The sequence below is a fragment of the Salarias fasciatus genome, chromosome 4 (genome assembly GCF_902148845.1).
Source record: "Salarias fasciatus chromosome 4, fSalaFa1.1, whole genome shotgun sequence".
In the NCBI taxonomy this organism is placed as follows: domain Eukaryota; kingdom Metazoa; phylum Chordata; class Actinopteri; order Blenniiformes; family Blenniidae; genus Salarias; species Salarias fasciatus.
In genome coordinates, this window is record NC_043748.1 from 5,870,526 (window position 1) to 5,896,458 (window position 25,933).

The window sequence follows — 25,933 nt, forward strand, 5'->3', positions numbered from 1 at the left end:
GGTGGGGCAAAAAAAAAATTGGGAGGAAGTGACTGTACAACTGAGGAAGCGCATGAACCCACATGGGAAAACGCACCTAAAGAAAACGCAGTCATGTCCGCGGGAGAACACCAGTTATCACAGTTTTCTTTCCACAGCACCAAACGCTACGACCGGAAACCCTACATTGCAACCCAGTTATGTAACAAAAAGACCTAAATAATATTCAAAAAGTTATACAGAGTTATTGTGAATCCTGTGAAAACGAAAGCCAAAAAAATAAAATAAAATAAAAACTGGCATCTCAACCCAACATCAGAATTTATAAAAGAAAAAAAAAAAAGAAAATACTGAAGCATTACACAAACTGTACAGTGACATCCATTACAACAGGTAGAAAAGGAAGGGGGCATGATAATTTGGTGTGGCAATAACTTTTTTTTTTTCATATAAGATACAGTCATATGAACTGCAATGAGTAACAAAAGCAATTAAATGTGGGATATCATTGTGTGACCAGCGTTCAAGCTCAAAGTTTGTTCTGTAACATCTTGAAACCAAGTCATGACTGACACAAATGTTCTGCTGTTTACATAACAATGTAGAAAATACTCCCAAAGAATGAAAAATTCCCCCAAAAATGTTGCAGGTTTGTCTTTAATATGAGTTTCACTACGCCCAGTGCTGCCTCTTTTTTTGGTAACAGAGGAGAGAGAAAGAAGCCCTTGCCCAATTGGCCTTAGCACAAAAAAATTAAAAGAAATAACCAGAAGGTAAAAGGGATGTGTAAAGGGGAGAGCATGCCTTCTATGCCCACAATCAAATTACAAGTGGAAAATGACAGTCCTCACGCCACCCGCCCACAAAAAAATGCCACCCCCGAAAAAGAAAGAAAGAAAGAAAGAAAAAAAATCAAGTTGAGGCATGACGACACCACACAGAGAGACACAGATACAAATATAATTCCCTCCTCTCCTCAAACTGAAAAGGTGGCCGTGCACCGACTTTAGAGAGAGACACAGAGTAGCATTATTACATTGCTGAACTTGGTATTTTTGGTTTTGGTACAACAGAAGGTTGCGGTGTGTTGCCTCGGGCTCACAAGCTTAAACGTTTTTCAGATGGGGGAGGGGAGGGGGAGGGGGGGGGGGGGGGGGGGGGGGGGGGGAGGGGTCTCAGTGTAACCCCATCCGGCGTGTCATTGGCTGGTGGAAGCACCCGGTATCTATAATGCTCACAAAGGTCAGAGAACACCAGCCGTTTGACCGAGACGTCCCAAGAACACTGTACACACGCCCACAGAGACACACACACACACACATCATAGCAATACATGATGCACGTTTTCCTTTTTGGTCTGACTGTAATAATTATACCCTTTATTTTTTGTTAATAAAAATGAAGCTAAAAACTTGGAAAGTTAAAATGAAAACAAGATCACGCCTAGAAGTCCTACATGCATGGAAGACAGTCACGTTTCTAAATTCATGTCACGTTTGTCCCAATAACACATCGATGCCCCACAATCTTTCCACCCTTCTTTTATCGTCATTTAGATGCTTTATTGAGCTACTTTTTGGTGGTGGCTGGTGCATTCTTGGTGAAACAGCATTAGAAAATAGCCTACAATCAAATAAACTAGTGGACAGAAAGCAATAAGTAAATTCTACAAGCCATCTACCAACACCCTCTATTGGTTAGCAACAAAAAGGGCTATTAGTTACATCCACTGAACCAAAGATATTCTCCTCTCTCTGCCCTTTCCTCTTCCTCTCACCAGCCCTATCATCACTTGTCCTGCCTGGTTTGGAAAAGTGATCCCCTTAACTCCCCTATACAGGTAGAAACACCCGTAACAAGGATGCTAACTTTTGTGCTTGACACATCTTTTTATGCCAGCAAAAATGACTGAAAAGTTTTGCGACGTGGATGTCATGGAAAGGTCTTTTCGCGCGCGCAGCGACGTCGCTGTGCGCGTCTCAAGTTGTTTCGCCGTGAAATCTCCGACGGGATGAGACGTCGAGCCGTTAAGGACGGGGGAGGAGACAACGGTGTCTGGTGTCGCGTCGGCAGAGGGTGATCTCAGAGGAACGGACGTGTTGACGACTACTGGGGCAGCACTTTGGTACGAGCAAGGTGAGCAGAGCTCCCTGGTGATCCGTATCAACAGTCTGGCTGTCAAACGCCAAGGCTTCGGGAGATACAGGCAATCACACACAGTTTTCCAAAGCAAAGGGTTGAGTGCGGAGGTCGAAAGCACGTGAGCAAGCTGTGTGAGTACTGTGTGAAGTCGGCGTGCATATACACATAATGTACAGACATCATGATCATCTACACAGCTGGGTCAGTGGTTTTTCAAAAAGTCCTTGATAATGTGAAGATGTGTTTCTCGGCATCGGTGCGCTCCATTCCCCTTTCGTCAAGAGTTAACAAAGCTTTGAGCACTGAAAAGGAGCCAGAGGGACGCTTCCTCCAAACTAGTGTCCGGCTGTCCTGTGTTCCAGCACAGTGTGTGTGTTTATGAAATGTGAGCGCGGCCTCGTGCGGCCGCGCGGTTGAAGACACGAGGGAGGCGGTGAGAAAAAATGGGGACAGAGGAGTGGTGGTCGGAGCGGACCGCAGCGGGAAATGAGGTGGAGGCAGAGGGGGAGGGGGGGGAGCCGCCGAATCAGTTGGAGGTGTCGGAGTGGACGCTGCCAGGAGGACCGGGAGGGGAGGTTACCGAGGGGGGGTTGGTGGTGTCCTGCCAGCTGTTAGCCTGCGAAACCATCAGGGGAGAAGAAAAGAGCATTCTGCATGAGGAGGGAGTTTTAAAATTAGCCGTCTAAATCAGCCATGTATGTGCTTACTCGTCACAGGATCCAATCCCGAGACACCTCGGTGGCTACAGACAAAAGTGCTTTTCATTTAAAGGACTTCCTGTCTGTAGAAACACCACAGCAGCTTCCTGATGGATTACATTCATGTCCAAAGAGCTGCGTTACCAAGAAACCAGATTACATAACCGAAGGGAAACTGTTGTGATGTGCATTTAAATTTCCAGTCCAAGCACCACGTCTGGCCCCACATTTCTGAGGGGAGATCCGTGCAACAAAACCATCTGCTCCAAATTCATAAAGCTATGATTTGTGAACATATACTCAGATTTATCGGTTTATTAAAAGCTGTGAAGTGATATGCGCATTTCTTCAAAAACTGCATAAACTGCTTGAACTGGTCGTGCTTGTATGAGTTTTCTCAGTCAAAAACAACCGTGCGAGCAAAAGTTCAATCACGTCATGCAGATGTGGACTTAGAACCTCGCATGACAAACTGCAGCTCATGCGACTTCTGTTTGTTCATGGTTCATCTAGAAATCAGTAAAATACCATACTACACTCACAGAACCAGATTCTATCACGTGCGCGGAGCACAATCTAATATATCTTGGGGTTGTTGTTGTTGTGCTGTTCCCCGGTCCAGGCCAAAGCTCTATAAATAAGTTTAAGTTCACACTGCGGTCTGGTTCGTCCAGCGCCACTGATGCTGCTCTTATCAAGACAAACATGGGAACAAAACATAATGAGCCTCTATCCTGCCAAATTCACAGCACTGCTGACTTCTGGCTACAAGCAGTGCCGAGCACATTGAATTATTAGTTTTTACATTTATTAGCTCAACAACAGCTGATAAAATCTACAAAAGGTGAAATAACATTTTCAAAGGATCCCAGAATGCATTTGGAAATGAAGACCTACTGTGTTCAAACTGACTGACTAAACACCCATCTTCACCAGATCAACACAGCAGAGTTTAAAGTTTGTACTCACATCCAGGCGATGAGGGGTGTAGAGGCCACTACCCGACAACTCCTCATAGCCGCCCGTCAGGTGTGTAGCACGGTGCAGGGTATCCTCCTAACAAAGACAGAGCGATGGGCGTGAGAACATTCAGGCAGACAAACACGTTTGTTTTAAATCGACGTCCACAAACTAACCCGGGGAGTGACAGGATCCACAAACCTCTACTGCATCCATCCCCTCCCGTTAAATACAGTTCTCCAAAATTAGAGCCTCTTATCAAACCACCTAGCAGTTTACAACTTTTTTCTATTATCGATCAATGAGACGATATGATGCTGAACAGCAGAAATCTGTGAATCCGTCCAGAACAAAACAGCTACAGCTGCAGTAACACACAACAGTCACAGGGAGAAGGCACTCTGGAGATACTCTGTGTCTACTCGGGTGACAGGGTGAATATACGGGACGGGAGCCGTTTGGAGGAGTGGGGAGGGAAGGCAGCAGGTAATGATACACGTACTGACCAGGAGCTGAACGGATTGCTGGGTCAATCCCCAGCTCTGATTTGTAGAAATAACTCCAAATGCATGTTGACAGCAGGAAAGGTATTGATGACAAACCCTGACACTGTTAACCAGAGTGTCAACGCTAGACTTACTGAAGGAACTGTGTGCACACATAATGCAAGAGCACAAACTCAACCCATCAAAAAACTGAGAGGACACGTGAAGGTTTGTCGTTCATGAGCTGGATGCAAAGAGGGAAATTTACATGGCGCTGTCGTTTCCGAGGACGCATGACTCATGAAATGCATCATGATTGGCTTTCATGTATGCTGAAGTCAGGCCAGATCCCAAAACATATTCCCCGCTCTCAGAGGGGTTTGCAAACGGTGCCTCAGCTTTCAATGGGAGAAAAAAGCCTCAAGTAACTATCTCGACTGTGGTAAGTGAAGCAACGTGATCCTCAGAGTTCACTATAAATAGTAAAGAGCGGTCAGTTTGTGTATGTGTGCTGTGAGGCGGGAGCTGGTGGTGCTGAAGGTAACGTCGGGACACGGTCAGAGGGGAGGTCGAGAGGAGCTAGGCTAGGGGAAGGTATTCCAGGTAACGGGGTGGCTTGGTTAACAGCATTGAGGTCAGCTGTCAATCCTGCAGCTGTCCTCAGTGCATACCTGCGGCTGTAGAGAGGGGGCGATGTTGAGACCCTCCCCGTTGAGGGAACGCAGGCCAAGGTAGGTGTCGCCTGTGTGGGACAGGCTGTATGACCCCGGTGACCCTGTAGGCAATATATATATCCAATAGCCAGTCAACCCTACCTCATAGCAACGGGGTCAAAAGGTTACCACTGGTCAGGGACACTGCGTAGCTCTCATTTGATCAACGTTCTTCCACTGTCTTTCTTAATGTCCACGCGGATGTCGGCAGTTTTCTGAGTTTCTGCAGCGCTGTAATGTCTGCAGCCTTTCTTAGAGACAAACCGGGGATTTCAGGAGCACAAAAGGCTGGAAACAACTGCAAACTGTGAAAGCCGTGAACAGGTCCTCTTGAGTTTTGTTGATTTCAAAGAGCTCCTGAGTTAATTCAGGCGTAAGGAGTGAAAATGTGAACAGCAAGTTTCAGCCCACGTGAGCTCACATCATAGTGGTTTTCACTGGATTCAACCCACTGAGGCAGGTGGGGTTAGGACGGAGTGACAGTGGTGGACGCTTCACACTTCAGTGTAAAAGTTACACTATTATTCAAATATAGCGACTTGGCAGTCCTTCCAGTAACAGACGCAGCTTGTAATGCTTAAATTTAGCGTGTGTTTTATGACCAGGACACTTGCTGAACTTGGTGTCTTCATTACAAAACAAAAGAGCATGTCTGACACAATTAGGTTCCTTCCACATGAAACCCTGTCCTACTTACTTCCCTACACTCAGTCTGCAAGACAAACCTCAGTGTCTTGGTTTTAAAACCAAGCTGGTCAGCTTTTTTTTGTTTTTTTTTTTGTTTTGGAGAACAGAGGAAGCTATATAAAGACCACTGACCACATGAATCATGATATCTGGAAAATCACCTACCTGGTTCATCATGTGCTGCTTAACTACTTAGCAATAGCACCAAGACAAACTATATAAATAGCTCAAATACTTTAAGCAACATGTACAAGAAAAGCAACCGATAATAATAAAATAATAAAATTTTTGTTTAAGACAAATAAAAGCTGAACAAAAAGCTTTTAACATAAAAATCCCTTTTAAATAACCGAGTATTAATCAAGCCTGAAATTGTTTGTGTGTTTTGAAATATATGGGGAACTAAAGAAGCATTGAATATTCTAAAGTTTGCAAACCTTCAAACAGTCCATAATGCAAACAGCAAATAAGCAATAACTTTCAATGGGGAAAAAACAGATCCCATGAACAGTAAATACTGATTTCTACTAATATTTGACTCTGATTTTTAGTTTATTCACTGCTTTATACTCAATAGAACTGCTGTCTGAACCAACACTAAATAATTTCTCTATGGGATCAATAATGGATCTATTCTACTCAGCTTCGACATACAGGAATCATTTTTTCGATAGAAACACAGATGTGAAACACAGCAGAGTCAAGCGCTTCCTTGCACAATGACTGATCTCACTTGGCTAACGGAGAACATCTGACCCAGTATTCGCTGACCTCTGATGCTCCTTCCAGCTAAAGTCAACACTGTCCTTGACAGCATCGTATCTGTAGTAAAAGCAGATAGCTTAAGAATGGCCTCAGGTTTCTGATTATACAAAAAGTAGAACATTTCTTGTTGGCTCAAAACAACCTTTTCAGAACTACTTGACTCGACGCTGCATGATGGCTGTCTGAAAGCAAGTCAGCTGTACAGATACGACAGAACAAACAGTTCGCTTGCAGATTGGACGGTGCACGTCGTACCTGAGTTGGGTGTTGCTGGAGAGTTAGCCTGGCTAGCTTGCGCCGACACGTTGGCAGCATCCACCGCTGTTTTAACCGCGTAGAGGTTCGCCTCCTCCTGGAACTTACCAATGTTCTTCTTATAGCGTATTCTCTTGTTGCCAAACCAATTAGAGACCTGAGTGACAGAAATGTTGTATGTGAATAGTCCTTACAGGTATAAACTCTTTCAGTTAAAATATGTTGACAAGAAAATCATCTGCACACACAGAAGTTACCTGAGATACAGTGATCCCACACTTTTTGGCCAGCTCCTCCTTGGCTTCTTCACTTGGGTAAGGGTTAGACAGGTGGGAGTAGAAATACTCGTTCAGCACCTCTGTCGCTTGCTTGTTGAAGTTACGCCTCTTGCGTCTGACAGAGAAAAAAGAAAAAGATTGCCATCAACATATTTGGAATTTCACCATAATGCACGACTACAGAAGATAAAGCCTAAAGCCCCATGAGGATAACTGACAGTCTAACACACAAAGACGGCAGAAAACAACAGCTCGACAAACACAGACAGACCTGGCGTCAAGGAAGCGTGAGCGCAAAATCATGACGGCCTCACAGGTGCTCTGTTTGAGCTGCATCTGAATGGAGCTGAACTTGCGGTGGATTATGGCCACCATGCGTTCAATCTCCTTGGGAGAGATGGGCCGTGTGCGAGACTGCTCTCTCAGCAGGTTCATTACATGGTTGGTGAACTCGCTGCAGGCCTGGAACAAAGACACAGAGAGAGGAGTTCAGTGCTTTTGTGAAGCGATGGACAGGGCGCAGATTTTGAGCACAGCGGCGTCGGTTTGATAAGACCTCAGCTGTTTGACTCTTCGGCTCAATCAAACATGTTCCTTTTCCTTTTGCACTGAAAATAGGTTTTGTGGATTTGGCTTGTGAAATGGATTTCCAGTGAAAATACCAGGAGATGATAGAAAATATTAATCCCAAAACAAAACAAAGGATACTGTTTTTCAATTTCATTGTCAGTTAGTACTATATATGTATTTTTACACACAAAAAAATTAACTTCTTTACATCTGTTATAAAGACATCTTCAGATGTCATATTTTAGGCAATGAGCTCTATCACACGCTTTAGTTTACAACATGACAACAAGTGATCTCTTCCACTGTCATTCACTTGTGGAAAACTGGACATCAATAGATTATAATTTCCTAGCAGTTTAACATGGAATCACCATCAAGTATCACAATAAAAAAGCTCTTTAGTATCAGGATATGAAGAATTTGTTTTTGGGTTTAATCGTACGTAAAAACTGTCAGTAACTTTTGGTCAAAGCTCAGGTCTAACTACACTACAGCAGCTGGCAAGAGAAGCTGAAATGCCTCTGAAACACCCGTAATGAGACGAATTGTGTTGCAAAGTTTAAGTTAAATCCAGAGTCGGATTTTCCAATATATCTGCTTGCCCTTGGATCACCGTGGGTATAAAAAAACTGCCATTTTTGTTTGAAAATAAGGAAACCAACTGCAGATGTGAGGAAAAAAAACTAGACACTTGTTATGTGTGCCATAACTTGTTAAGTATTTCCCATCAGCAACCTAGGATAGAGTATATCAAAGGTTCTTTGCATGTTTAATAATGCACATGTGTGAAATATGGTTAAATAAAAATGTTCTTAAATTAAGGTGGGGGTGAAAAAAACACAATATGTAAAAAACAGTTTCTATCCAAGCATTTGGGTCTGCTCGACACCAACCTGTTCATACTTCTCCAGCTCAGAATGATATATCTGACGGATCTGGGCGAGCTTGGCCCTGTAGTCTGAATGTTCAATGCTGCTGTCGGTGGGTGAGCCCCCTGCCGCTGCGGCAGCTGCGGCCGCTGCAGCTGATCCTCCGCCCTTCTCTGGTCCCGACACACCCTCAGCTAACAGCATGTTGTCCAAGCGCATGATTTGGGGATCTGGGGGGTCCTCCTCCTGCACACCTCGTATACTCAGCACTGCAAAGAAAGGAGAAGTAATACAAGTCAGATGCAGTTTAATGGAAAACAGGATTCGGAGCCGCGAAAAACCTGTTGGTTATAAAGTTATCGTTTAACTGACAGACCACACATTTCAACCAGTGGAAGGGTATTTCTGTGTCTGCTAAGGTTGTACAGGAAGACATTGTATCACTGCTAAAATTCAAAGAAGTGCAGCCCTGTCAAAACCCAGTCAAGTTTCTCCCCTGAGTCATTGCAATGAGCGCCTGACTGAATTCTAAATTAGCCTGAACTTGCACGGACTCAGCAGCAGAGGGCAGTGTGGCCCCTCTGTGGCAGTCTGCCAGCGATAAGGGCATGAGGCATGGGACCAGTAATGGGAGTGCATGTGCTGTCACTATGAGCCCCAGTGGCCATAAGTATAGTTATCAGTCGCTGCTCTCCACCACTGTATTATACCAAGACCTCTGTCAGCCTGCAGCCATGCTCTCATCTCTCTCTCTCTCTCTCTCTCTCTCTCTCTTTCACACATCCACACACACACTTTCCCTCCCTTGCAGACACCACTCTGTAACTGAAAAGTTTTAACTTCAGACATCTTTTCTTCAAAGCCCCCAGCTTTCAACGGTTAACTAAATTTTCCCCGGCACTTTTCGAGCTTCTCAATCTCTCAACTTCACGAGACAAAGCAGAAGCTGAGCAATCCAGTGAGTCGAGTATAGAATTTACTCAGCAACAATAATAATTAAGAAATGATAAATGTGGCACTAATTAAAGTTTTCTTTTATTTATTAACAATAATATGCGAAATGGATGTACAGAGAAAGTACATACGCTGTTTGATTTATCCTTATTTATATGTAAATACCTTTTTAAAAAGTATAAATTTGTTGTTACAGTTCAGAAAATTTTATTTTCTAGTTTTTTGTATCCCTGTTTGGCCTATTTTTCTATCAAGTGTTTCCATAAAGCAAAGTTGTTAAAGGTGTAACTAAGGATCAGAGCAATTCTGACAAGTTCTTTCTTTTAACAAAATTCAGTAATTTGCAGTTAATCATCTTTTAACAGTTGAAATATTTGTCTGAAATTATGTATAGTTGCAGCGCATATTCAACTCATGAATAAAAATCTGGGTTTATTGTCAAATGTATCACAGTACATCCGCGTTTACACAGATTTGTGTATCCAAAGGCTGAATGAAGGAAGGAAAAGCCCACTTGAACTGCAGAGGAACCCAGATGGTCCTGTGAGAGACACAGACGCTCACAATATGGACGGCGAGATTAACCCCAGTGGAAACTGGGTGGTGCGAGGCGTTTGTCCTTCTTGGGGGATTATGAAAGTTTCCTCATCAAAGGTTAAAGGGCAAATCAACACATTAATTCATATCTTGTTGGGCCAAGTTTTGACACTTTGTTGATTCTTTTAAGTTGTTTTTTTTTTTTTTAAGTTTTCCTGCACTGAAAAGTAAGTTTGCAGCTGTGGAGCAGTCAGAGCTAACAAATGAGAAGAGCCGTGCTGTTGGGTAACGATGTGAAAAAACATGGACGAAAACAGTTTTGCTTAGTATTTCCAAGTGCTGTGGAGGGAATTAGCGCTTGCTTTTTTTTTCATAACTTGATTTGATAAATGAGTCTATTCCACCACAGCACCACGTCTTTTGTAGCAAACTGTCCAACTTTCCTCTTATTTCCTCCCAGTTTTTTTCTTGTTCCTTCTTGCCTTTTTCTTTCTCTCTGCTTAGGTCTCCTCTCTCTCCAAGGCACATTCCTGCTCTGCTGCTCCCCCAGCTCAGGGCTCAGGAATGCAGCAGACCCAGCCGCCTGAACTAATGACCCTGATTCGCCCATCTCTTTCCCTCCTCTTTTTCTTTCCTTTCTCTTTCCCCGGTACTTTTTAGTCAGATAACCTGTAGCTACTTCACTGATCAAAAACCAAAAGTGCTTTTTTTTGTACCTTCTGAAAATATTAAATGGCAAAAAGGCTTCCTGTGATGGTGGGTAAAACTTTCGTCATAGAGACAAATTCTGGAGCCATCTGCTCCAGATAAGTTTAGGTTTTGCGTGGCTAGTTTTATCTCTAATGTCAATTCACTGAGATGCACAACTGACCTATAGTAAAGAGGGCAACTGTGGCTCTTGGAAGTTTCTCACCTCTCCCCCTCCTTTTTGCCCCCACTCATTATGGCCCCCAGCTGTAGCCTAATGCCCCTACATTCCCCTAATTACTCCAATTAAGCTGTGATTACCCAGAATTGCACTCATGCACAGTCTAGTGGCCTAGTGATATTATAGCAGCTGCTGAGATGAGTTAAGATATCGCACAGGAAAGTAACTCATGACACACATATGAGGAGGAGTGGAAAAAATCTTTTTGGCAGTAATTAAGCAGCAGACTCATGAAAGTTAAAAAATATATACATCAATGAGAAGTCAATTGCTGGACTAAGACCTGCTGACTGTATAGCTTGACATGAGAGCAATGCTTTCTTTTTACCGGCTGACTTCTGACACAGTCTGCCAGGAACAAACACGGTCCACTGATAAAAACCCAAGGAGCACTTTAAGTAATGCTACTTAAATTCCATAAATTCCCATTCTTTTTCCAATAGAAAGACAGCTTTAGGCCCACAGCCTGCATCTACACCCCTAAGAAATCAGTCCATTATGCACACGTTACCAGCCAAGCTGGGCGGTGTGGCATTGAGAGACGAAGCGAGCAACACATACTATGAAATATTCAGGGTATCCAGCTGGGCTTTCACTGCATACATAATCATTCTCATTTTTGCACAGCCAATGTGGAAACGGTGCGCCGTGCAGACACAACACACAATATATGAAGTGGTGCAGGTGAGGGTGAACAACCTAACCAGCAGTGGTGTGCTGTACATTAACTGCAATGCCTTCCACACATAGGCATAGATAAGACTTAAACGCAGTCAGTATATCATTGCTCAGCTCACAGCACAAGCTTTATCCTTGTCTGTCTTTTCCCTCGCTAGTATCCCCTTTTTCACTCTGTCTCCCCCAACACACATCCCCTCCCCCTCTCCCTTTCAGCACACCCCCCCCCACGCACCCCCACCCCTTCTCCCCCAGTGCCCCCCTCCCTCCCCTCTGTTCTCCATTTCAGTCGAGTTCTCCATGTGAGCCGCAATCCCTCATGCTGTCAGCCCCCCCTCTCCCTCTCTCTGTAGACAGACAGGATTAGCATTTTAATTGCATCAGCTCCCTTGGGTATTCTCAGCCTTTCACTGGGAGAGAGCAAGGGAGCGGGAGAGAGAGAGAAGGATAGAGAAGAAAAAAAAAGGGGAAAAAAGGTAAGGAGAGAGAGAGAGAGGGTAGAAGGAGAACCAAGGAGAATTGGAAAAAAAGGAGTCACAGGAGAAGATATGTGAGCGAGAGAGAAAGACAGAGAGAGAGAGAGAGAGCGAGAGAGAGAGAGAGGGAGGCCACAGAAATATACAGAATCCAGAGCAGAGACGTGCCAGAGAGCAGGAGAGCCAGAGAGAGAGAGAAGATAGGACTGTGAAAACATCAGTTTTTCCTTTCATTACAAACAGAGAACTCAGATAAAGGGAATTGCCCTTAGAAAGACGTTGTTACCATGAAAATATGCTACATAAAAATGCAAATTCATATAACAAAAATGCGAAAGCAAATCGGAAGTGCTGCACTGAAAATGTGATAAGTAAACCCGTGTAAAAGGAGTTCAACTAATGGCAAATATATGCTTGGTGCTGAAAATCAGAACTGAAGCCAACATGTTTGTCTCTTTGACCATTTCATCAGACAGACACTCAACTAACAACCGGCAAAGAATAAATATTGTGAAACATAAATGGCTTTTGGATAAAAAGTTCAGGCTGAATTTGGAGTGCAGGTTTTTCAATCTAAGAAATTGATGATAAAGAAAATCATGGAAAAACAATGCAAGAGGACAGAGTCCAAGTTTGAGCAAACTAAAACGGGACAGATTTTTACAAGATCAGTCATTTTGGGTTAGTTTGATGTCCACTGAAAAAAAATTAAATAGATTCCCACATAAACATTATGCAGAACTTCCCCCAAGTACAGATTAATTTAGTCTACCGGTAGCTGACGCATCAGATTTGCAGGAGACAGTCAACACGTCATTACAATAAACTAAATATTTAATTTTCAACTAATAAGAACAGCAGGCAAAATTCCAAAAATAGTTATCATGTCTGTAAAACCAAGTAATCAAAAGCTAGTATGCTCAGTAGTCATGATCGTCTGTGTGCATATTTTAAATGATGGGTCAGTTCTGATGCCATCAACTGTTCCGTGGGAACTTGGTCAACTGAACTTTGATCTCATTTGACAACTGAAAGCCCAAATAACAGGATAATCAACTCATAGACAGTTCAGCAATCAAATCCAAACTAATTAACATCACGCTTGACAAACAAGTTCCTCTGTACGAGCAGACTTCCTTAATTTGGTGGCATATTAGGGGATTTAGAAGGACTTAGGTGAATTAAATAATGCCTGGCAATAATGGCATTAAAATAACAGCATGAAAACCAGTTTAAAACTAAATTTCTTGACTCACTTTTTCAGAATGTTAATTGAAAACGTGTACTGTATGCCTATAGGAAATGCAACGTAAAGAAATTTGTGTCCATTTCTCTAAAAGGGTACAGTCAACTTAATTAGCTCAATCCATATGCCCATTTCAACTTTAAGCAGCTCACACTAATCAGCATCTGTCTGGGTAGTTCACCAAAGTCCTGTTGCACGCAGCCCCCCACTCCGAAACACACACAAACACACACTTCAGAGTAAACACAGTGTGGTCTGATTAAGGTGTGAATTGGAGAATTCACACCTTGGGCAAACACAACACTTCAGTCCAACACATCATTAATCAGGCCTTAATTAACTGAAGAGCAGGGCTGGGACACTCCAGCAATGACAACACACACAAATACAGAGGGAGGGATACACAACTGTGTCGTTACTTAATCTGCATAAATACATCGAAGAAGATAGAAAAACATCACAAAACACAGAAACACACACAAATTGTTCTCCCTGGTGATTTTGGTTACACTATTAAACATAGTACTCTGGTAGATAAACTGATGTCATTTTGTAGGCATAGATCGACATTTATATGTACCCAGTCAAATCTTGATATTCTGGAAATTTTTAGGAATTACAAAAAAATACATTCATGAAACTTCAAAAACACGCAAGAGCAGAAAATCTTTGTCAATGTGATTGTGTTGAGCATATCTGACAGCGCTAAAAATAGAATAGTGGATCAAGTTTTAGTGGAAACTTGACTGATAATCTTCGATGATCAAACAGAGATGTTTAGCTTTGTTTGTGCAGATATCATCACCTGCTGAAGAAAAGCACCACTTCAATTTTTCTTGTTTGGAAACGGACTTGCAGCATGAAATATATTGTCTCCTATGCGGACAGGTTTCTGTTTTGTCTCACATTGGTAAGAGTTTGTATGTCATGTAAACCCAGAGTCTGAATTTCAAGCTCATCCACATAGCAGAGACATTAAGCAAACAGTCCTTGAGTTGTAGCGAGTACACAGGTATTTGCTCACAGCTTATATTCTTTTGAGAAAACATGAGGCAGTTTCAAGGAAACTACCACTGGACCACACTCGATTACTGAGTGCAGGGAAAATGTAAAATGCTTTTATAAAAAATTTTTTAATAATGTGACATAAATGAGAGGCAGAGTGGACTGTGAGTAAATGAGTAACGCGATATTCCCAGTCCACAACATTTTTTGCACAGAGCAGAATACAGAGAAGCACAGAGTAAAGGATTTGAAATGTCACAGGAGGAAGACGATGAGGAAGAGGATGACGAAGAACACCTAAGCAGGAGGCTTGTTACAGCACTGCTAGGATCTTCCCCCAGTCAACTCTCATCAGGCCAGCTGCCTCCTGTGCTCATTAGCACAGACTCTTAAGGAGCTCCTAAAGACTTTGTGAAAAATGAACGCTCATTTGAGAGGTCGTTAATTTGCACTGTTATGCAAATTAGGTGGCAATTAAGCGATAGATCAGAAGAGCAGTGCCCATTTATAACAAGTGAACAAGCATTATGACACAGTCAGATGGTGCCAGAGCGAGCTGAGGCTACATGGTTAGGTAGCATAGGTCCAATGTACCATCTCAGTGACAAGTACGAGACCTGTGCATCTATGACTGGTGAATACAACAACTGACAATTGCTATTTTATGAAATGCTGTAAAGTGTGTGTTCACGCACAAACGCAAAAACATTTTACATAAAAAAAATACATTAAGATGCAAATATGTCATAGAATATAAATTGGAATATGGCCTTCATCTAGATGAGCTGACAGTGTTGCAGCATCAATCCATCCACCAACACAGACGAAGAGAACAAGCCCATGCTAATTTTGCGGTGGATTGGACTCCCCCTCCCTCCACTCGCCCCGATGTTTCTGTTTCTCCCCCGCATTTATGACATGGTGTGAAATATACAAACATACTGTCTGGGACAGCAATGTGCACTACTGCAAAGGGGTGGAAGGGGCCCATCAATTGTAATTAATCCTTAATTAGTCAGGATTAGGAGTTGGGCTCCGGCACTCTCTCACCCCACTACCACCAAACTAGTACAATCCAGCTGAGACCTCATTTACATATCTTTAATTAAAGAGAGGCTGGCTTCCTTTAAGTGCAAAAACCAAAAAAAAAGTATGAGCGACATGGACATGTTTCGATGAAGAGCAAATGAGGTAGTAGTCTACCCTCTTCAGCTAGAAATGACGGCTTATTCAGTGTTGTCTTGTTGCTGGACATAAATCTGACAATAATTATCAATGCAAGAGAAAATGTAGCTGCAAAACACTGGAATTGGTCCAGTTTGTCAATTTGGACAGTCACACATCAGCTACTATATGTCTGCCAACAATGTGTTCAAATTGTTGCAAGGGTGGAGCTACCTTGGAATTTTCAAGCATTTTTTTTTTCCATCTAAATGAATTTAGGCTATTAGGTTGCAAAAATAATGTGTTTCATTTTATGCCACTCTTGTTTTTTCAGGTATTTTTGTTAATTTGCAACACTGACAGCAAGATGTCAATTGGATGAACTTGGATCTGCCAATAAACTGTAACACAGTAACACAACCAGCCATTCCGATTACTGTCAAATCCTCACTGACCACAAAGCAAAATCACAAGCTTTTGAGACTCATTCCCCGTCCATAGACAGGTTCTCAATTCCTTCAGGAATAATACCACATGGGGCAATCAGTTGGCCCACACACTATTAGGGCAACACTGAATGTTGGGGTTCTCTGTCTGAGGTGGGGAGGAGTGTGTGAGTGTGTGTGTGCTCATATGTGGGTGGGTGGGGTGGGGGTGGGGGTGTATCTGTCAGGGCCAGGGGTCTGTGTGATATTAGCCGTCTGCCAATCTGGCTTGGGGAATGGACACCGAGTAATTACTCCTGCTCTTACTGCCTCATCAATCTCCCTGTATCACTCCTGCACCCCCTCAACACACACTATCTTTTTTCATCCTCTTCTGCAAAGGAGTGGGGCAGAGAAAAAAACAATTGAGTGGCAGGACGCCACAAAACACAGAGATTCTTGAAAAGCCAATCAGATAATCCTGTATCACTGTGTCGACTGTGTAAACAAAAAAAAAAAGCCTAATCTGAAAAAAAGAAGAAAAAAAAGAACCTAAAGATTTGATCAAGTGAGAAGTTGGTGACTGTACACAGAGACACGGCCTATTGCTACTGTAGACGTCAGTGTTAGTAAAACTGAAAATGCCGGTTTTGTAGCCGCAAACAGACCGCACAAAAAAATGATCTTGTTAATGCTTTTGGCTTAAAATGCATTGTATGCTTCCCCTCATAAAATATAATAAAATACTTCCCTCGGGTACCTAACAACTCATAAAATTTTATGGCTCTGTTCCAAATTGGGCTCTTTGAAAACTAATAATAATTAAGTTGCTTTAATGAGGCATGTGATTCACTAGACTTCATGTACTGTACTCAGTCAAAGACTCCAGCAATCATGATGCTAAAAGGGGTTTTCCACTCACAAACCACAAAGACTGAGGGCAAAAGCTCGAAAAGGGGAGTCTTGCATATCAAAGTTCGATTTCTCCAGTTTGGCAAAGGTTATGTTTATTCAGGTTGTAAATAACCACAAGACAACTACGTGTGATTTAATAGCACTCCTATGTTTTTTCAGCTACAAATGTGTTATGCAGCGAGCATGGAAGTGAATCCATTTGGCTTCTTAGGTCCTTTTGTAATGCATAGAGATTTTTTTTTTTCAAATATTTTATTATGTGGAGATTTCTTAAATTACAGGAATCCAAAAGCAAGAGAAAATCTCTTTTTTTTCCTTTGGGTGGGGGGGTTAAAGAAATCTGGTCACTTCCTGTAAGGAGTAAACATTAGGATACAGTTGAACAAGAAGGGCAACCAATTCAGATAAATCTCACTTGAAAATTGCTGAACTGTTGATGTAGGCTACAAACTACCAGGAAAATATGAGCCACACTGAAATTTTAGTGAATGCTAAAATAGGCTTGTGCAAAACATTTTCCCCCCAAAAGTGAGCCACCTAATCCCTCCATCTTTTATAAGGCTTTATCCAGTTAAGGGTCATGGGGAACTGGAGCGGTTTCCAGCTAAGTAAGGGCGAAGGCAGGAACAGCCTGTCAATCACAGGCCAAGAGAAACGCAGCCAAATACATTCGCAGTGACATGTACTTGGGTCATCAATTAACCAACTAATTTTGGATAATCAATCAATTTTGGAATGCGGGAGGAACCCAGAGCACCTGGAGAAAATCCATGCATAGGAAGAAGCTCTGGTGTGACGACCTTCACACATAAAGTGTGCTAACCACTACGCCACTGTATGTGTAAATATGATAGAGAGCATCAAACAATAATACAGACATTCAAATGTGAATATTTTAATGAATAAAAATAAATCTAAACTTGCAGCATGATTTCGCTTTTACATTTATCGATAAGACAATTCTTACGGGGATTTTTTCTCTCTCTTTTTTCTTTTTAAATAAATCCTCTCAGAAACAGCAGGGACAGACACAAACCAGGAAGTGAGTTCATTGAGGGAACAAATCACGCCATTCAACCACCTCGTCAAAACATTAATAGGATGTGATGATGGGTTGTCAGCTTGTTGCGTTGTCATCATGCTAGTAACATATTGCTGGATCTGCCGGAAAAAATTGATTGTATGATTTTTGAGCTTGTATCCGGCTGAAATATCAAACTATTCCGAGCCGGCAATACAGGACTGCTTTTGATCTTCAACCAAACATTTAAGTAATTATTCAATAAGTCCTGTATTTTATCTGCTATAAAAACAAAAATCTGCCCAGAGAATTGCTTGGGCCAGTGACTGAGGCCAAAAGCAATTAACCAAAGTCCCAGACACATTGTCGGGATACTGGCACAACTGGGAACCTAACAGAGCAACCGACTGGCTCCAGTTAGCATCACACTGGCTTCAGGCCACCAGAATGTCCTCACTGTTAAATCCTCACTGATGCTGCTGAGGGAATCGTGGTCCGTATGAGAGGTGGCGCAGGGACCCAAGGAAATCCTAGGGAATGTGACTCACACGTCAACTTTTAATGAGAGGTGACACAAAGCCAGCCATCTCACTCTCAGACAGGTAGGATAGTAGCCAGTTTGTCACTATTTCTACACAGCCAACTCGTGGCATTATCCCGCAGAGTTGTTTATCAGACAGCTTATCAAGATGAGTGGCAAGTGTTGCAGTGTGAACTTGTCTAACTCAGTGGGGGAGGAGGGAGAGGGTTGACTTTGCTGTTCCAGTACAGAAAACTGCATACTTCTAATTTCACTTGGAAAAAATATCTAACTTCACTTATAACATTTCCAAGAATAAACAACTGGAAAACTCCAGGCATGAAAAAAAGAGGAAGGTGACAGAACAGAGTGACTGACAGAATTATGACTTTCATGTGTAAAACACAAGGAATGTATAAAAGTAAGGAGAAACGGCTGAAACATGCCCAAAGTAAATGAAAAACTTCTGAGAGTGAACTGCAGTGGCTTGTGAGAGATTTTGGCATAAGCTGTCCCATTGCACCAAGAGCTATTTTTACAGCAAATACCCATGAGAGTGAGGGAGAACAGAACAGAGTTGAAGCTAAGCCACTGGCTCTCAACTTTGATCATTTTTGTCTCTCCATAAGTGCTTTAATTTCTTTTCCAAGGGTGTATCTTTAACATAGTATTGACAACAATTAAATTTTATGCAGATGAAGGTCATGTTTAATGTGAGAGCACAGGACAACACAAGCACCGTTATACAGTGGGGGGTGTTTTCGGGGTGGTGGTGGTGGGAGTGGGGATACTGCCATTTGCGCAGAACATTTCCTTTACAATGAAAACAATCTAACCAACTGCAGCACTCAAAGGAATTCACCTCCCATCCCCCATGCCCCTACTCCCCGCCTCCACCACCACCATTACATTACCATATCAAAGCCCTGAGTTCAGAGCAAGTCTTCTCTTTCAAGAATGGGAGCGAGCCAGAGGGAGGGAGGGGGATAGGACAAGACCGAGGCAGTAGGAGTAGACCCAAGACCGAGTTTGCTTTTATCCCCGTTTGGTGTGTATGTATGTGTGCGAGGCAGACAGTGTGTGTATGTGCCTATGCCAATACAAGTTTGTGTTTGTTAGAGAAAAAAATACTGCAGAATATCTGTGGAGATACTAAAAGACTACTGATTGTGTCTTCCACAAGCTGCAAACCAAGAGAAGTCAATTGACATTCCAGAGGCAGACAATGGGGCCTACAGGGGGTCTGCGTAACAGAGAAATGCCAAGGCAGGTACACAGTGCAGCTAGGAGGGCACTACATGGCAGATGGCCAGCACAGTACCAGCAAAGCCAAACACCTCTATATTTTATGGTTGGCATATTGAACTCAAGCATGTATTTATTGTTAACTACCTCCATGCTTGGACTGTTTTTCTGCTCAGGTTACTGTACAAGTGCACACAGACCCTCTCTCTAGTTTGCTGAGAGACTAAATGTGAAAATCAAAGTGAATGGCATTAGGGTAAATAAGACCACTGGTTGCCTGGGAAACAGTGTACCCTGCCCCACTCACTCAAGCCTAGCCTTTACTTTTCTCCAATCACTGGAGAGCAATAATACATTATTGACAGAGGGCTACAACAGGCAGCAGTGCAGCATTTTCAAATTGTATTTGAACAAGAGAGGCGTGCTGTTCGAAGATACACAAGGACAAGGAGAGAGAAAACGGAACGCAACACAAGAAGGGAGAGACAGTGGCAGAGGGAGAGAATTAAAAAAAAACACCACATTCACGCCATCATAACCATCAATCTGCCATCCATCCTCTGGCCTCCTCCTTTGAACACTAAAATCTCTCAAGATAGCTGACTTGAATGGTTAACAAGGTGATATTAAGTAGCATGTGAATGCAAAATATAGATATTCCCAAAATTAATATGTGATTTAACTCCAACTGACTCTGTTTTGGATATTCAACATTTGTTTTTTGCTAAGATGGTGTCAGGATGGTTGCACTTCCTGTTGCATTTTGATGAGAGGACTGCATTTATATCCTCAATAAATTATACACAATCATCCTTCACTATGTGATTTAGCCGCTTAAGCAGAAGCAGAAAAGAAAATGTGTTTACACTTCCAATCTTTGATTATAAAGTCATAATGCCCATGGAGTTGCACAAATCTGGCTGCTGTAGACCAACTGTGCATTAACTTTCCATCTAAATCAGATTTCAGACTCTTAACCTAATAATTTGAATATATTATGCTGGGGTAGTGTGAGTTGTGGCGCTAGATAGTTTTGCCCTGTCTTAATACAGCAATTATTGCTGCCATTACATCTATAATATGTAAACACTTGTCATCCTAGAAACAGAATGGTTCAATGTGGTAAAAAAAAAAAAAGAATTTCTTCAAGGGGATTAATAAAGTATGATAGTTCACACAACTGGTCATATTGCTGCTCAATAGGCAAGATAAGGAGAAGGGTAAGCCAAGCAGAGCATATTGATACATTCCATTTACTGGAAACCAAATCATAAATTGATAAGATATAAAAGTCACAGATATTAGCATGTTATATCACAATATCCTGCTGTCTGAGTCAAGTTCCAAAAGGTGCTGGTTTCCCAAGATTAGTTTCAGCTGGTGGTCAGTGTGGTCTGAAGAGGTGCCAAAATTCAGCATGGCTTCAATAAATAATAAAACAAAACAGCAAAAATGAAAACTTCATTGGAATTATGATCTGTGCTGTGCATGTGGTTACGTTAGTTCACAGCGAATGCAACTAACAGTAGATCAATACAGTGCTGAGTGAAGTGGAGTGTACGGGAAGTTGAAACGAATCCACACAGCATTAGACTGTAACTTGTGCAGACTGGAGAAGTGAGTGGAGTAGAGACTCACCCGTCTTTTCTTTGATCTCACAGAGAACGCTGAAGAGAGCTGGCTTCATTCGGTGGCAGTTCAGGGCATGCTTCCTGTAAGAGAGAAGAGGGAGTGAGAGAGCAGTGGGATTACGATAAACAGACCTCCATCTCAAGTCATTTCATGTCCTCCCCCATAAAAACAGGTAGAGAAGCTGTATGTATTATGCATACAGCCTTTCAATAGTGTAGTGCAACACGGCTGGACAGAGCCATGTTGTTTAAAGGCATTTTCAGAAGCCAAATGCCTTTGTCCGTGCAGACACATCCTTGATGCATCAATCCGAACTAGCAAGAGTAATGTTGTCATTTGGATGCTTTGCACCGTGGGACGGGTAATGATGCCAAACCTCAAGGTCATCATTACTGAGCACAAGACTTCAGAGTTAATACAAGGTAATCTTATTTCTAGCTCCTCGACAATGACTTGTTCCATGAACACACATTGTAAGTGGATAGAAGAAATAACAATTAAGATGCAATATCAGCTGAAACAAAAACATTAACTTCATTGTTGAACTTGCTCACAGTGAACAACAGAGAAAAGGCAAAATTTAAATATTTAACTGTAATGAAATCAGGGCTCCTCCGCAACAAAGTCTTCCCGAAAATCACTTAAACCCACACACCTATAAAGCTTCATAAAAGCTGCAACAGTTGAATGCAGTCGCAAAGCACCGACACTAATACGACCCCAAGTGACTTGACACTATTGTTTCTGGTGTAAATTACTGTATTAAAAGTGTATAGTAACTACATAGTTAAATTAGAGAGGGGTGTGATTTAGTAGCTCAATAAATACAGAAATGCATATATATTTTAACGTCCAGGAATGTCAAATTGACACGTCAAACTATGCATTCAATACGTGATGACATCCTGTACTCTAAGATTTGTACTGAGTTTGTCGAAGACGCACTGTTAACAACTGCTTGTCCATTCTTTACAGTGTTGTTGTAATGAAGCATTATCTTGTAAAGATGTCAATGATTTTGTGGGCGACCTGTGTTTTTAATGACGAATCCTATAAAGTAACTAAACACAAGCCTCTGAATCTGCCCGACAGAGAGTTCAATAAAATAAAACAAGCACCACTTATGGCCCAAAAAAAAAAAAAGAAAAAAAAACAGGTTTCAAAGGCAACAACTTTGAAATGGAGCATTCAAGTAAAGTTCAGGTGAAAAATACATGACACCTCTGGTAATGATGACCATGAATATGAAAACATAAAATTGCGGAAAAAAATGAAAGCCTACAAATAAAACCCATTTTTGTCCTATTAATATCAAAAATAACACATTCACAACAACCACAAATGAATATGATTTGGCTACACCTATAACCTCAACACCAATTCCAGTCGTGAATGTCCACTGCATCATTTATGAGGGGACTAGCAAATAGTGAAGCTATTGCACATACCTCAAATGACTGCCGTTCTGTGGGAAAATTGAGGCAGTACTATGTGTGTAGAGTTATGTGTCTCGCACTAAATATATCATTTTATCCACCAATTCTGTCACTGCTGGATTTGAGTTGGGGGGGAGGGCTGCCATCAGCATGGAGAGTATGAGCAGGAGGGGGAGAAGGGGGTGCTCATGCGGTCCTGTACTGACCTGTGCTGGAAGTTGAGTGGCAGTCCACCCCCTGCCATGCCCCCCCCTGCTCTCCCTCCCTCTGTGGGGTCGTCTGATCCACCCCAATGCGCCGGCGATTCCTCTGACCAGCATCTGAACATATGGCGACAGGGTGAGAGGATGAGGGCGGATGGTGCGCAGGAAGTGTACTCTGCAACACTGAGTTATTGCGCTTCCCTGACCACTCCCCATCCCAACACACTGCCACCCTGCATGACAAGGGTGTCATGTTCATGTGCAAGCCACCACACATTTTAATTTGCAGTTCATGACTGAGTCAAAGATTGATGTGTGGGTGACAAACATGGTCAGAGGGAAGAACGAAGCTATCAAAGATTGTACAATTTAATTCACAACTACAAGTCCTGAAACAGTGTCTTTATAGTTTTAAATCTTATTTTGACCTTTAACCTTACATGATAAAAATCAGGAAATTGTATGAGTTCCTGAGAGGTCCATATATCTAATTGTGGGATATAAACATTGCACTGCACTGTGTTTATTCATCTTGGGCACAAGAGGGGGTTATGCTCTGAATAGGAACTTGGATCAATATAAAAATATAGGAGACAAGGACACCTTTGGCATTCCATTGCCACACCTTTAATTAGTTTTTTTTTTTCTCAGATGACTGTTGACTTCCAATATAATACCCCTGCCACATGATTTCACTCTGCTATAATTGACTCCTCAAGTCCAAATAATTGAAATTCAGACATTTTCCATGTGAATCAATGGTGGCATCATATTACCAAAATCAAGCAAAAAAAAAAAAAAAAGTGTGATAAAAAAAATACAAATAAGAACATTTTCTTTGAGGAAAAACAATATCTGTGTCATGAAGCAAGTCTGGATTAAGTCCTCAAACTTATAGTGAGGAAAAGATAATATTCCAACGTTCATAGGTTGCCAGTAGAGCATCATCCCTCCCCCTCACCACCATCTCATTAATAGAAACTCGATTTGCGGACAGCTGCACTCGCGTACACATTATAGGAGAATTGATTGCACCCAGCACACAATGAAAAGGATGAACACCAGGGAGGGAGGGAGTGAAAGAGGAGTGAATTAATTAAGAGAACCAGGTGGTCAAATGTTGGGTGGAAAATCACTAGCTAATGACACATCACACTGTGGCCACAGTCTTGCAGTGGACGGTTGTCTATTGTTGAAATACTGACGCTTCATTTGAAACTGACCTTATGCTCCTTGAACCACATGGCAAATGAGTGCGGCTCAGTCCGTCACAGCAATGCATACTCCCCACAATAATGACATGCAAAAATACCTCCAATACAAACATTACGTGACAAGTCACATGAATGACTAATTACTGTCACCATGGACATCACTTGCCTGATATATACCAGCGAGTATGCCTGGACCTTACCCTGATTTATCCACTCATTTGTGCGTCAAATCTTTAGATCACTGACACTAATGTATAGGAGCACTTCAGACAAAAATGGTTATAATCACAGAAAGAAAAAAAAAAATCCGATTTGGCCTGGCAACTTTAGTGGTAAATAAAAACTTATGACATGACCAGAACAAAAACAGTCGCGAGTTTGGCAACTTGCAAAAGCACACTCCATCTTGAGGAACTGTGTATTATGGTCCACGTACTTTTGGATAGTTTTAGTAACTGTAAGGAGGAGGGATCAGCGCTTATAAGCTCTGCACTCCTCTGTGTTGTGAACTCAATCAGACAACAAACCTTTAACTTAAGTTCTTAAAATGTATCAAAACAAAGGATCTGGGGGATAACGTAGGTTTACCGATCATTTGTAATTTCTATATGGATGCTTTTGTCACTGACCCAATAAGGAGTTTGAACTTTTGAATTTGACATTAGTTCAGATTAATCGTCAGTACTATATAATTATTTTTACACATACACAATAGTGGCAGACCACGGTTTGAGATAAATCCAGATTTGTAGCAACAAAGGGCTTCTTACAAACTACAACACAGCACTGTTCGTATTCCACATATATTCCTTCCTTAAACGTAGAACAATGTTGGCGATTTAGCGACAGATAAAATCTTGACGCGAAGTTGCATTATGTTGCAATTACGCATTACCTTGCGTGAATGTTTCACACAAACGTCCAAGCCTTAAAAAAACATAAGACACACAGCGCACTTTAGCTTAGCTATCGTGTGGAAAATGGCTCTCCGCTCGTCTTACCTGGCCTGTGCTTCGTCCAGGCTCTCGTCGGTGATGGCCATTATTTGCTGTAGGATATCCCCTATGTCTTGCTGAGGTTGACCGAGGGACTGTTGTTTCCTGACAGAGTCTGGGTCACCGACATCGGCTTGCGATAGTCCACCGAGTCCGGTGAGACCCGTCAACATCCTGGTCTGGTCATCCATACTTTCAAAGAAAACTCGCCGTTTTCCTCAGTCGAAGAATACACACAAATAGCTAGCCTGCGAGCTAGCCAGCAAAGTATCTTCTACGACAAATCATACAACACCTCTTTACCGTACCCGACAGCGACGATTAACAAACACTCGAAGACTGTTGTCATAAACCAGATCTCGCAAATTCGCTTTACATTCGCCCGTTTTTTTTAATCTCCCGTCAGCAAACGCGGCCAGGCTAACGTTAGCTAACCGCGGAGTGAAAGCAGCTAGGTTAGTAGCTGTAGCCCAGCAGAAAAGCAGCACGGACACACATGCATAGACTGTGTGGGTTTGCCAACAGCGCCTCGCACATCTTCGGGAGAAAAAAAAAAAGAAAAGAAAAATATAACCGCGGACGAGCACGGTGGTTTTAAAAACCAAACTCGTCAATTTGAGAAAGAATAAGGCGTAATTTGCGGGGAGTTTGGACCGTGTGGATCCAATCACAATTCTCCTACCAAAACAGGCATCGGTTTGCCATTGTTGTTGATGTCGCGCGAGTAAGTGGGATGTTCTTATCTGCGCGAGCCGTAAGCGTCGTTTGGACCATTAAACTCAGCACAGAGCGCGCGCTCACTGCTGGATTAATCAGTCAACTCCCATAGGAATAAAAAAAAAAAAAACCAACTAATAACAGCTATTGGGAGGTTGTATGTCCGTTTTCAAAATGTTTGCATATGTGAACAAACACTAAGACATTTATTTTTAGAGATA

At 42.2% G+C, this 25,933-nt stretch overlaps 1 protein-coding gene across 2 annotated transcripts; it reads right to left on the reverse strand.

Annotated features, from left to right (window-relative positions):
• Positions 1-372: 372 nt before the first annotated feature.
• pbx4 (pre-B-cell leukemia transcription factor 4) lies at positions 373-25,736 on the reverse strand. Of its 2 annotated transcripts, XM_030090515.1 has the most exons (9): positions 25,002-25,736; positions 22,790-22,903; positions 21,154-21,227; positions 8,426-8,670; positions 7,234-7,424; positions 6,942-7,077; positions 6,685-6,841; positions 3,789-3,875; positions 373-2,737 (listed from the first exon to the last, which is right to left on the reverse strand). In XM_030090515.1, exons 1-8 carry the CDS (start codon positions 25,184-25,186, stop codon positions 3,832-3,834), a joined length of 1,146 nt encoding a protein of 381 aa, XP_029946375.1. In that variant the 5' UTR covers positions 25,187-25,736; the 3' UTR covers positions 373-2,737; positions 3,789-3,831. The 2 variants fall into 2 exon arrangements, with proteins under 2 accessions (XP_029946375.1, XP_029946376.1); XM_030090516.1 differs by lacking the exon at positions 22,790-22,903 and having other exon boundaries at positions 25,002-25,734.
• Between the last annotated feature and the right edge of the window lie 197 nt (positions 25,737-25,933).

What these genes read in the sequence shown, in the direction of transcription:
- pbx4 (XM_030090515.1), bottom strand. Translation starts at nt 25,186, where the DNA reads ATGGATGACCAGACCAGGATGTTGACGGGTCTCACCGGACTCGGTGGA. An exon ending in TGAGATCAAAGAAAAGACGG is followed by an intron (nt 8,671 to 21,153) that starts GTGAGTCTCTAC and finishes CTTTCTTTGCAG; the next exon opens with TGCTGAGTATACGAGGTGTG. An exon ending in TCCAGCAACACCCAACTCAG is followed by an intron (nt 3,876 to 6,684) that starts GTACGACGTGCA and finishes TGTCTTTGTTAG; the next exon opens with GAGGATACCCTGCACCGTGC.